Consider the following 14,375-nt stretch of genomic DNA (forward strand, 5'->3'; position numbering starts at 1 on the left):
TTACAAGCTACAAACTCAACATACATAATAGATGAAGTAATCAAAGTCTGTTTTACACTTTTCCCAGAAATAGCAGCGCCGGACAAAGTGAAAATATATCTAGAAGTTGACTTTAAACCATCCACAGAACCACCAAAATCAGAATCTGAATAACCAACAACTCGGAGATTTTGAACTTGCTTATTAACAAGCATAAAATTATTGGTTCTCTGTAAATATCTCAAAACTTTCTTTGCAGCAACCCAATGATCACGCCCAGGATCAGACAAATATTGTCCAAGAACATTTACCACAAAAGCAATATCAGGTCTAGTGCAAACCTGGGCATACATCAAACTCCCTACCACACGTGCATAAGGGACGTTTGGCATTTCTTTTCTCTCTAAGTTGTTCTTAGGACATTATTGCTTACTAAATTTGTCCCCTTTTAGAATAAGGACATAACCAGGTTTACATAGATCCATGTTAAACCTTTTCAGAACACGATGGATATAAGCTTCTTGAGATAAACCAAAAGCTTTTCGTTTCCTGTCACGATGAATCTCAATCCCTAAAACAAAAGATGCTTCTCCAAGATCCTTCATATCAAAATTTGTAAACAGGAAAATTTTGGTCGCATTTAGTAGTCCCAAATCACTACTCACTAGTAAAATGTCGTCCACATAAAGAAAAAGGAAAATATAACGACTCCCACTAGACTTCATATAAATGCATTGATCAAACGTGTTCTCTATGAAACCAAACGATGTCCCAACTTTATCAAACTTCAAGTACCATTAACGAGATGCTTGTTTGAGACCCTAAATGCACCTTTTCAATTTGCAGACCAAATTCTCCTTGCCCCTTTCCTTGAAACCTTCAGGCTGAGACATATAGACCTGCTCATCCAACTCCCCATTAAGAAAAGTAGTCTTTAAATATATTTGATGCAACTCTAAATCAAAATGTGCAACTTAGCCCATAATAATCCTGAATTAATCTTTTGTAGAAATAGGTGAGAAAGTTTCAGTGTAATCAATACCTTCTCTTTGAATAAAGCCCTTTGCAACTAGACGTGCTTTGTATCTTTCAATTTTACCCTTATTATCATTTTTGGTTTTAAAAATCCATTTACATCCTATTGGTTTAAAACCAACAGGTAACTCAACCAATTCCCACACATCATTATTCTTCATGGATTCAATTTCATCTTTCATGGCTTCAATCCATTTAGAGGATTGTTCACTTTTAAGAGCTTCACTATAAGTCACAGGATCAACAGCATGACCAATATCATATTCTCCTTCTCCTAGATAAATAAGAAAAACCATTAGAAATGGCTGACCTCTTTGCCCTTTGAGATCTTCTTAGAGGAATTATTTCCGTAATTGCTCCTTGTTGTTGAACGCCATCTTTAATGACGTCTTCAGCAGCTGGAACTTCTTCAAAGACAGGAGCCTCATCCATAATGGGAGCATCAACAACAGGAGTACGAATAGGATCATTATGAGTATCATTTGTTTGTATTATATCATCTCTTGAAAGAGATAAATGAATGGAAATTCCACCAGATGACTCCCCTATTTCAAGAGATGGAGTAGAAACTTTCTCGACAATATCAAATTCCAGAAATTTGGCAGTCTGAGATTCAACAATTCTAGTACCGCGAGTAGGACAATAAAATCAATAACCTTTTGAATGAGCTGGATAACCAATGAAAAAACAAGGAACTGTTCTGGGGTCTAACTTTTTCAAGTTAGGATCATAAATCTTCACTTCATCTGGAGAACCACATACACGAAAATGGTTCAAACTAGTCTTTCTACCAGTCCATAACTCAAAAGGAGTTTTGGGTACATATTTACTTAGAACTCGATTCAGGATGTAAGCAGCAGTCAAAATAGCTTCATCCCATAAGAACTCTGGCATATTAGATCTACTCATCATACTTCTGGTCATATCCATAAGAATACGATTTCATCTTTCAGCAACTCCATTTTGTTCAGGAGTACAAGGCATAGTGTATTCTGTAATTATACCACTATCCTGTAAGTACTTAGCAAAAGGCCCCATGTTTTGTCTAATCTCAGTGTACTTGCCATAATACTCACCTCCACAATCCGAACGCACAATCTTGATAACTTTTCCTAATTATTTCTCAACCTTAGCATGAAATACTTTGAATTTATCAAGAGCATCCAATTTCTCTTTAATCAAATAAGTAAAACCATATCGAGAAAAGTCATCAATAAAAGTGATAAATTTTTTCTTCCTACAAAAAGTAGTAGAATAAGGCCTACTGATATCAGTGTGTATATTATCTAATAGATTCTGACTGCGAGTGGCACTTTTCTTACGAGTTTTGATTAACTTCCCTTGAGTACAATAAACACAATTGTCCAAATCTGAAGCATCAAGAGGAGGAAGAATATCAGCTTTAATCAATTTGTCAACTCGTTCTTTGGAAATATGACCTAACCATTTGTGCCACACAAGTAAAGTATGTTCCTTTATATGAGATCTCTTAGCCACAATATTCTCAACATTAAAAGAGGAAACTAAAGAAGCCAAAGATAATTTGTAGAGGCCATCAAAATAAAAACAATTTCCAATAACTTTGGAGTCAAACATAATGTCAACTTTATATTTTGCAAAAAGAAACGAATATCCTTGTTTATCCAAAAGCGAAAGCGAAACTAAATTTCTCTTAAAAGTAGGAACATAAAAAGCATTGTTCAAAACAAGCTTAAAACTAGTCTGTAACTCAAGAATAAAGGTGCCAACAGAACAAACTTGAACTCCAACATCGTTTCCTACTTTTAGTTTTGACTCCCTCTGATTTTTTTTCCTGAGATCCCTTAGCCCCTGCATGGTAGTAGTAACATGAACTGTGGCACCACTATCTAACCACCAAGAATCAATAGGAACATCAACTAGATTAGATTCAAAGCAAACACAAGCTAAAGGAGTACCTGATTTTTTTTTCTTCTTTTCTAGCCAAATCTTAAATTTTGACAATCAGTTCTTCTATGACCCATTTTATCACAGAAGAAACACTTAACATTAGCATACTTCGATTGAGCATTCTCCTTTTTCTGTCCATTGTTATGCTCATTTTTATTATCAGTGTTCTTAGGAATGTTGTTTTTCTGATTTTTGAATCTCTCTTTTCCTTTTTTTGGCTTGAGTTGAGAAACATAATGAGCTGACTCATTCTTCTCAATTTTTAGCTTGTTTTCCCTAGCAACACACTTCAAAATTAAGTCATTTATGCTCCATGTTTGATTATAAGTGTTGTAGGTCATCTTAGTGAGACTAAAAGATGCAGGAAGAGCGTTGAGAGCATGATGAATAATATAGGAATCAGGTAGAGGAATCTTACGATCTTTTAGCTTTAACTGAACATTGACAATTTTCATAATGAAGTCTCTCACTCCTTTAGTTTCATCATACTTGATGGTTTGAACCTCATCCATAAGAGATCCAGTTTCAACATTCTCACTAGTATCATACAATTTTTCACATTAGTTAAAAATTCTTTGGCATTAGTTGTCGCAGGCAGACCACTCAAAATATGTTCAAGAATCGATCTTTTCATAGCTATAAGACTGAGACAATTTGACTTTTCCCATTTTCCATGGAGAGTTCTCGATCTTCACACATGCATAGGTCCAAGTTCATGATTCCCAAACTAAAATCCAGATCTCGTTTCCATTTCTTATAGTTGGACCCAGTCAAAATTTTAATTGAAGCATTGTTGTTGTTCACAGAAAAGGAAACTACAAGATAAAAGGAAAATGACAAAACTTGATTGAACTATGAGCATATTAAGAAAATATATAAATAGAGTCAAGATGATCATTACAAACTCCCCTTTGGAGTGAGAATATAACACACATATGATCTATTTCCATGAAGTTAAATAGAAAAAATATATATAAATTAAAAATTTATTACCTTTGGGAAAGTAAATTCTCAAATCATATATATTAATTCAAACCAAACAAAATACACATAAAAATTATTACCTTTGGGAAAATCATTTTAAACATGCATTATAATCAACACACTTCATGAGACAATAATTAATATACACTACTACAAAAATGAGATTTTCTGACAGTTTTTAACTGTTGCTATTGAGCAAGGACAACAGTTGACTAACTGTCGTATTTTCCTATGTCGTCGTAGGGGTAGCTACGCCGACAGTTATTAGGTGTTACCGTTGCTGGCAATGCCGACAGTTATTAGGTGTCGCCGTTGCTGGCAACGCCGATAGTTATTAGGTGTCGCCGTTGCTGGCTACGCCGACAGTTATTAGGTGTTGTCATTGCTGGCAACGCCGACAATTATTAGGTATCGTCGTTGCTTGCAAAAAAAATATTTATTTTTATTTTAAATTAAAAATTATGATTTAAATGAAACATTTATATACAAATCTAAAAAATTATAGATTAAAATAACAAAACTTATACAAAGTATTTACAAAAAATAATTTAATGTAATAAAAATTACAAATAAAATACAACACTAAATTCATTGTCCAACAACATATATTTCTTCTTCTTGTCCTTGTACTCATCCTCATTATCAATAGTCTTTCCAAAGTAAGGATTGGTACAACTTCCAACAACAATTCAAAAAAAAAGAGTTAGGATTCTCAATAGTTCAAACTATGATTAGTGTTAAGAGTTTAATCAGACTGTGATTTGTGTGACAGTCATAACAGTGAGAAAGACAAAAAGAAATAGAGATATACCTTTGCCCTATGCTGTAAAAGCAAACTTGTTGCAACAGTCCCACACATTCCTGAGGTGCTGCTTGTTACCTTCTGTCGTGAACTTACGTGGAAGCAACAAAATAAATAAATGGAGTCACCCTATAGGATACTAGAAGAACCATAAGTCACAAGACAAAATTTAACCAAACTTTCGAACATGATTTCAGCTCAGAAGGACAATACATAAAAGAAGTCATTTCTACAACAGTCTCAAATTCAGGATCTGTTTTCATACCATGATTTCAAATATCAACAAGAATTCTAGGACACTAATGAGATAGTCTACCCTAACAACTAATGTAAAAAATAACCAATTCACAGTCATGCCATGAGCAACACAGTAATAAAAACCACAAACTACAATATCATCACACCAAAACTACAACTGGAAAAACACAAAACTGAATCAAATAATGGAAACACTTAAAAGAAGAAGATGTGTACCACTGCAACGATTATGACTAGATCATCCCAATGTTTCTCATCTGCTAGCTGAACTGCAACACTGTCACTTCCATTATCTTCCTTAAATATTGAAGAAGAAAATCACTATAAATATTCAAAAGTGTGAATTGGTTTACAGTAATTGAGAATAAAAGGTCAGTGTGAGAAATCAAACATACTTTTCCCATGATCAATTTCACAAATCCACCATATAAGCTTCGGCAAGCACTGCCTGAACCTTGCCTGTGTGAATAAAAATAATCTTAACTATTATCACAAACTACAACCCAATATCCTTACCATAAATAAAATCACAGATAAATCCACCATGACTTAATTGTTAGGACAAAAATGACATCTTTTGCTTCTTTGTAGAGCACTATATAAAATTATCTCTAAAGGTAGACAATCACAAGCCCTCGCATAGTCACATGAGATAGTTGCTGGGCTATAACTAAGATTAGTTCAAATGCCTTGGCAGCATACAATTACTCTGGAGGTATGTTAGGATGTACTTTGTCAATGGCATTGTTGATAGAGCATTGAAGGGTACCTCACAATTGAACAAGAAAATCATGAATAATGCATTTGTAAATTAATCTTGTAGCCAATTATACTTCATAAATGACCAGAAAATCATGAACAATGCATTTTTAATTTAATCAACACATATTAAAGGTAAACATTCATCTGTTAGTCATTTAAAAAAGTACACACCATCATTCCTAGCCAAGTTTCCATCACAGACTCTTCTATGCGAATAGGAGTCACAGACAAAAGATAATTCAACATATTAAATGGAAGCAACGGAACCAACTGAAGCAGCAGAACTATCTATTATATAAACCAAGATGAGAAAAAAAAATTAGATCTTTTGTTACAGAGATTCATATAATATGCAGTAAAAAGAAAAATAAGAGGAAAAAGTTGACTGCTGGGATTTATCTGAAACACCGCTTCTATGAGCACTAAAAAGTACACAGAACATTATCTCTGAATTGCAATAGTAACAACTTCAAACCTTGGATAATTCTTTAACTTGGAGATAACATATGATCTTCTAATCTACATATCAAAACAACTAATTTAAAATAATTTTCTAATTGCTCCAAGCCCACTAAAACAAGCATATAATTAGTGCTTGAGTTTATTTCAGTATATTGGTAACAAAATATGCCGCTCTTGGATTATAACAAAAATCTGTGCATCTATTATTCCGTTTAACTAAACATACATACACACATCTTGCAAAACTATGGTCTACAATACTCACTGTTCTACTAAGAATAAATGCAGCTTTAGCACAAAGAAGAAGAAAACAATGGTTCAAATACTCCCAAAGAGATGAGATAACAATAAGCTAATAACAAGATATAATACAAATTCTTTATAAAATAAAAACCATAAATGTGTATAATTTGACAATCAAAATTATTTCAAAATATAATCTAAACAATTTAAGACATTTAAAAGTCAATAAACATGTAAAAGATAATATCAAAAACTAACCCAAAAATTTCCTAGAGTTATAAGAAAATTTTAAGATAAACAAGCAAAAATTGATATAAAATAGAAAATAAAAACTTAAATGGAAGAAAAAGTTGGATCCTGGTAAATCCCAAATCACACAACCACCAAGTCAATGAATCCCAAATCTCAAAATACACCAAGCCAAGTAATTGGAATACATCAAAGCCTCCAAACAATTTCATAGGAAACCTTACAAAACAGAATACATAGGCATTATAAATCTATTCATATATATATATATATACATATATTTCTCAAATCTATATGCATATGGAAAAAAAATTGTTAAAGAAAGCATACTTAGATCTGAAGATTGTTGACAGTACGAACTGAAAAAGGCAGTGGCTAGTAGACTTGAAGATGTTTGCGACGACTCCAAGATTTGAAGCTCTCGATGGCGGCTTTCAATGGTGAGGCCGAGAGAGATGGTGAATGATGTAGGGTAAAAGAGTGGGTTATGAGTAAGAACGGAGAAACGTGTGCCTGGGTTGGACGAAGAACAAAGAGATTTGCGCTTGGGTTGGAAGAAGAACAAAGACGCACGAGTTTGAGAGATGGAGATGCGGCTGGGTTCGGCGTCGACGGCGTCGTGGTGGGCTGGCTGGTGGAGGCTTACTATTTCGGCGGCTGGAAGGTGGAGGCTGTTTCGGCTGGAAGAAAGAAAGAAGAAGAGGGAAAAGAAAGAAAGAAGGAAGAGGGACAAATTGAGGTTTTAGGGGGAAAAAATTTACCACAGCTGATTTTTTTTAATGGGCAATGCCGACATATGTAAGTTGTCGCTATTGCCTCCAATAGCGACAGGTTATAGGTGTCGGCATTGACCCTTAAAAAAAAAATTCCCAACAATGACACATTTTAAGGGTCGATATTGCTTCAATATGTTTTTATAAAAAACTATTTAAACTTATATATATATATTAATAAAAAAATCATAACTAATAAATATATATTAAAAAAAATTTACAATATGTTTCCAATTAATAAAACAACTCTTTTTTAACTAATACAAATTTTATAAATGTTTTAAAGAATAATATAGTTAATTTAATTTATAAATATGTCAAAGAATAATAAATTTAAATTTTGATATAAAAATTACTATATAAATACAAAAGATAATAATATCAAAAATTTAGAAACAAAAAAATCTAGTTTTAAAAGTTTTTAATAATTTTTTTAAATATATATATTTAGTTTATTTTTAAAATTATACTATTCATTAATTTTTACAATATTTTTCCAAATAATAAAATAACTATTTTTTAACTAATACAAATTTTATAAATGTGTTAAAGAATAATATAGTTAATAATATAATTAATTTTATAAATATGTTAAAGAATAATAAATTTAAATTTTGATACAAAAATTATTATAAATACAAACGATAATAATATGAAAAATTTAGAAACAAAAAAATCTAGTTTAATTTTTTTTTATAAATACATAATTTTTATAAATATATATTTACATAATTTAGTTTATTTTTAAAATTATACTATTCATTAATTTTTTTTACAATATTTTTCCAATTAATAAAACAACTCTATTTTAACTAATACAAATTTTACAAATATGTTAAAGAATTATATAATTAATTTTATAAATATGTTAAAGAATAATAAATATAAATTTTGATATAAAAATTATTATAAATAAAAAAGTAAATAAAAAATGTAGAAACAAAAAAATATATAGTTTTAAAAGTTTTTAATAAATACATAATTTTTATAAATGTATATTTACATAATTTAGTTTATATTTTTAAAATTATACTATTCATTAATTATAATTTTTTATTTGAATTTTGTCGACATTTTATGACTGTCGGCATTAGACTTTTATTAACTGTCGGTGTTGGGGTCAATAGCGACACCTTTTAACTGTCGGCATTGGTCTCGAATTAACTGTCGGTGTTGGGCTCAATAGCGACACCTTTTAACTGTCGGCATTGGTCTAGAATTAACTGTCGGCGTTAGGCTTAATGGTGACACATTTTAACTGTCGGTATTGGTCTCGAGTTAACTGTCGGCGTTAGGGTCAATAGTGACAGTCAAAAGCAATGGTGACAGTTATTAGCTGTCGGCGTTGGTTTCTATGCCTACAGTTTTTAACTGTCGGTGTAGAGTCCCGCTAAGCAACTACGACAGTCAACAGAGTTGACTGTCGTGGTTGGGTGTCGGGAAAGCCCAGTTTTGTAGTAGTGATATATAATTACCTCCTTTGGGCAAGTAATTATACATATCAATTATCTAAGAAAAATATTTTCTATAAACTGATGAAATTTGGCGATAAAACAATCATTGAGAAATAATATAATTAAATCACTTTGATGATAATAATTATAATATTTTCAACCAAATTCCCAAAAAATTAAAAAATATTGCTCATTAAATTTATGAATGATCAAAACAATGTGTCCCACCATAACACATTGTTTATTCATCAAATAATCAAGTTTGGCACTTTAGAATAACAAAGAATGTATGATTTTTTTTTTATGAAAATCATCTCCTATTGTTGGAGTGGAGAGTATATATAAAAAAATTGGTTGTTCTAGAGAGTGAGTATGTTCAAAGGAACGAAAAAATACCCAAATAAATTTCTGTCATTTAAAGTTTTCAAAAAATATGACAAAAATATTTATTGTGATTTAATAACTGCAAAAATCGTATCAATTCATTAGTAATTATTTTTTGACGTCCAAAGTTAATTAAAAATTACAAAAAAATCAAAAATTAAATTCTAATGAATTTGGAAAAACAATCGTCGAAAAACGTTACCCAAAAATACTGCACTCGCCCCACTCTCCGCCGCCGAGAGTGAGCTTTGCACCAGGAGGTTGTCTTCAATCTCCAGCCGGATCCTCAGATGGGTCGTGCGACCCAGTTCCATCCAACCGGGTCGGAGGTGATTTTTCGGCCAAAAAATGCTTGAATTCAATGGGAATTGTGGGGGGTTTTTATTGGAATGGAATTTCTAATAGATCTATGGAGTTTAATTCAAGGGAAATAAGAAAAACAAGTAGATCAAAAGCTATAATTTTCTAAAATAATAACAAGGAAAAAACTTAAAATTCAACATATAAAAGTCGTTCATACGTGAAATTAAACAAAGGTTAAACTATATAATCCATGTATAACTAAAGTTACTAATTAATTTATGATTTGAAAAAATTATTTAATTAATTTCATAATAATTTTATGTAAAACCCTAAAATTTTAAACATTAAATTCTCATAAATTACTTAACCAAATTTAGCATAAAATATATCAATAGAAAGATAATTTAATGAGGAATAAAAGCCTTAATATTTTAGGATCGAACTTTAAAAAATTCAACATAAAATAATAATGAAATTAATATGTAATTAGAGAAAATTAACCTATATCAATTTAATGATTAAATAAAATATAGATCCTAAATCATATACAATTGACAATGTGATACCACATGTTAGATATTCATAGAACATCTTATCAATAATTTTGCATACAATTTAGAACACTATAAACAATTGAAAATACAGAAAACAAACATGATTCAACCATGGACAAAACGTGAATTGTTAGTACAATACTAACCAAGTAAGTCTTCCTCTCTAGGATCTCTATTTCTGAAACAAATTATCAGTCCACAGAATAGCGATAAGACTATTCATATATATATATATAGAGTTAGGGATGGGAATTAGCTTATACTAATAATAAAAATCACACTTCTACCTGACTACTGTCTATAATACATGAAAATAAATAATGTAAGCGTATATATATATACTAGCTCCCTCCTCATTGGCAAACGAGCATTAGGGGCTGCAGAGGCATCAATGGCAAGCGGGTTAGGGGTAGTTGGCGAGAATGACTTCAACAGGGCTGAGTTTGAATGAGATGGGGATGGCTTTGACCAAGAATATATACTCTAGATTCTGCTATGGACGCCATAGTTGGTCTCCTCCGTCTACAGGAAGCTTTCCTCGGTGCCTTGTTTAAATAGTTTCTAGTTCCACCACCGCCTTTCTCTACTGTGGCTTTGTTTTTCACAGTTCGGATGCCATTTATGACCTGAAATACAAAATGCACAGGTCAAACAGAGTGGAGTTCTTAATTAGGAAAAACAAGCCACCGAACCCAGATTCAATGAAGAAAATATGTAAAAAAAAAAAAACCTCGAAAATCATTAAAGACAATGAGAATGGTTCTGTGTAGGACACCCCACTCAAATACCGTGTGCCTTCAGATTATAACCAATCAGATTTCAAAACTTTTAGAGTTTAATAAATTTAGGGGGTACGTGCACTCGAGCCGCTGCCAATATCCAAAGATGTCAAAGCACTAACTTTATATAAACATGCAACAAACCACGTGTCAGTGAATTATGTTATAATATTCCGCATGTTATATAAATGTAATAAAAGTACTGCCCGATCACATATTATTATATCATCAAAGTGTTTCCTAAAAACTTTGCTTCTATCGACCCCACTTCTTCAATCCCATATAAATATATATATATACACAAAAGAGGTGGATCAATCGCGATCAAGGTCGTCAAATCTTTTCTCTTCATCAAATGTTTCATGATTTTGACTCTTCATCATCATCTTTTAATGATCAATAAACTTTGTCTGAATATTAAAGCAAATCAGAAAAAGGGGGGAAATGGAGGGTGAAATGAACAACTTGATCAAGGTATGGCTTTCAGTCACGGTTTCTTTATCGTACTGCTATGTTATGAGTAAACTAGTCTCAAAAGGCACTAAAAGGCTCATCTTTTTTCTCCCAATAATATGTCTCTTCCTATTTCTCCCTCTCAAACTCAATTCTGTTAATCTAGTTGGTGGCACTAGCTTCTGCATTTCATGGCTTGCAAACTTCAAACTCTTACTCTTAGCTTTTAACAAAGGCCCTTTAGCTTCAAACCCATCGTCACTCTCTTTTGGGCGTTTCATTGTTATAGCTTCTTTCCCTATTGAGATCCAAGAAAGCAACATAAACCCATCTTCAAAAAACTCACATTTTCCAACAAAAACTCACCAAAACAAACAAAACCCATCTCATAAAAACCCTAAACGAATCATCAACTTCACAATAAAGAGTCTTCTTTTGGCCATTCTAATTCGAGTATGTAATAACCAAGACCATAATATTCACCCCAATGCCGTTTTAATTCTCTACTTCTTTTTAACATATCTTGTACTGGAGACCATTTTAGCCACAGTGGCTACCTTGGCTCGAGCTCTGGTGGGACTTGAGCTGGAGCCACAGTTCAACGAGCCATACCTCTCGACCTCGCTACAAGACTTCTGGGGAAGAAGGTGGAACCTCATAGTAACGCGTATATTGCGCCCCACCGTATTCGAACCCACCTTCAGATTCTCTTCAACCCTCCTAGGTTACAAGTGGGCTGCACTCCCTGCTATAATAGCAACTTTCGTCGTGTCGGGCTTGTTTCACGAACTCATGTACTACTACATGGCTCGCATGCCTCCCACGTGGGAAGTGACGTCATTCTTTATCTTGCATGGATTGTGTTTGACGGTCGAGATTGTTTTGAAGAAGGCTTTGAGTGGCCGGTGGCGTTTGCCCGGGTTGGTATCTGGAGCGTTGACTATTGGGTTTGTGATGTTGACCAGTTTTTGGTTGTATTATCCACAACTCCTTCGGTGCAAGGCTGATGTTAGAACACTTGAAGAGTATGCAAATTTGGGAAAGCTTTTGGGGAAGATGGTCACAGTCAAAGTTACCATCTTTTGATTAGGTTTCGGATCTTGTACTTTACTTTATATATATGACACTGCTATTTTTGTAAAAATATTGTACCCGCGTCTTAATGAAGAATTAGAGTAAAATAAACTATAAAAATAGATTCCGTTTTCATATAGTGTAATTGTAAATGTTATTTTTATCGTTCATTGTTTTTCATGTTTAGATATTGTTGAAAGCCCACTAGCATATGTGATTTCTATTTTCAGCACATGATTTGCTTACCTGATTTTCTATTTTTAGCCCCAGTATATATATATTCGTTCTTTCCGTATTTCCTTCGCATTTTTGAGCAGCTAAAAAGTGTCTTCTCCAAGAAACACTCTCTGTAAAAGTTCTGAAGCTCTTGATGCTTCATTGTTCATTGCCTATGGCGTTTTGGTGATTCCTCACCATTTATCTCAAATTTTCTGGTGTAAACCTTGAAGGGATTTCAAGATAAGTCTCAAGGGGAGCTTGAGCAGTAGCTGGAGGGAGTCCAACAACGTTCAAAACCAGTGGGAGGGTGGTTGCTTGAAGACTTTCACAAATTATAATTTGGTTGATTGTAAACCAAATTAGAAGGGAGTTTTAATTTGTATTTTTGTTGTTTGTATTTGTAATAACTCTGATTATTTTAGTGAATTTGCTTCACCTCTAGACTAGGTCCCATGGAGTAGGTAGTGAGAAATCATGGCTGAACCATGTAAAAATGATTGTGTGATTTTCATTATTATTGCACTTGATTATGATTCAAATCTGATTTTTATTTGATTAATTAGTTGAAAATTTTACTGAATAGTTGAGTAGCAGAGATTAACTAACTTTCACATAGAATTGTTGAGACATATATAAAAAGCGAAATTAAAACTTTTAATAACCAACAGTTAACTTTCCTTTTTGAAATACACCAAAATATGTATTTAGTTACATTTGAAAATGTCATTGTTACTTAGTTTTAGTAACACTTGTACCAAATATACGATATGACAATATAAGTAAAAGTAGAGTGACACTTGAAAACGTCACTAAAGATAATTAAATAATTTTTTTCTAGTTTGATATTTAACCAAATGTATATATATTATTTGTTTTTAATATATATTTGTACAAATATTTTCAATTATTTAAAACTTATCATTTCAATAAATTTTATGTATACAAAACACCCCAATAAATAGCTACAAAATAACACAAACAATATATAAGCATAGTATACAGTTTTCTTTCTTTTCCAATTTCTTCAAAGAAGTATTATAATCTCCTAAATTTATTTTACAATCAGCATAGTCCAAAATACTCCCACCATCCAAGTCATTTCTCGCTGAAGATGCTATCTCTGCACCACTAAACTGAAATAATGCCTGCAATTAATAATATATCAATTTCCAATATAGGATCAATTTCCAACACTGCAATTAAGATATCCACTCTTTTAGAATTAATTAATGTGAAACATGACAAGATTTTACAGCAATTATAAACAAACTTCAAATCTTACTTCATAAAACTCGATATACTAAAAAAATAGTTGGCAACCACACATCATAACAATAATGATAACAAAGGTAGAAAACAATTGCTATTTAATGCAAACATCAAACGAAGGAAAAAATTTGTATAAAAAATCATGTACCCAGATCTGAAATAAACTCTACCATTGTAAACATTGAATCAATACACATATCATATAATGACTAGAAATCACATTCCCAGAACTGAAAGAGGGAGGGAGACTATTTAAGATAGAAGGAGTCGATGTCGATGCCAACGCCGTCGAAGATGACCTCTTGTTCTTTTTTCGTCTTCTCCATTGCTACTGGTGTAAAGAATCAGATTTTTTCTAAAAAAATTTAATAATATTTTTGTATATAAGTGGCACTCAGCGAGTTAAAGGA

The 14,375-nt window shown here is 32.2% G+C and overlaps 1 protein-coding gene across 1 annotated transcript; it reads left to right on the forward strand.

Moving 5' to 3' along the window:
• Nucleotides 1-11,394: 11,394 nt before the first annotated feature.
• On the forward strand, nt 11,395-12,489 carry LOC133779998 (acyl-CoA--sterol O-acyltransferase 1-like). The gene has a single exon (XM_062219887.1). It carries the CDS (start codon nt 11,395-11,397, stop codon nt 12,487-12,489), a length of 1,095 nt encoding a protein of 364 aa, XP_062075871.1.
• Nucleotides 12,490-14,375: the final 1,886 nt, after the last annotated feature.

Source organism: Humulus lupulus, chromosome 5, assembly GCF_963169125.1.
Source record: "Humulus lupulus chromosome 5, drHumLupu1.1, whole genome shotgun sequence".
Taxonomy (NCBI): domain Eukaryota; kingdom Viridiplantae; phylum Streptophyta; class Magnoliopsida; order Rosales; family Cannabaceae; genus Humulus; species Humulus lupulus.

Coding starts and splice junctions, on each gene's coding strand:
- LOC133779998 (XM_062219887.1), top strand. CDS start 11,395: ATGGAGGGTGAAATGAACAACTTGATCAAGGTATGGCTTTCAGTCACG.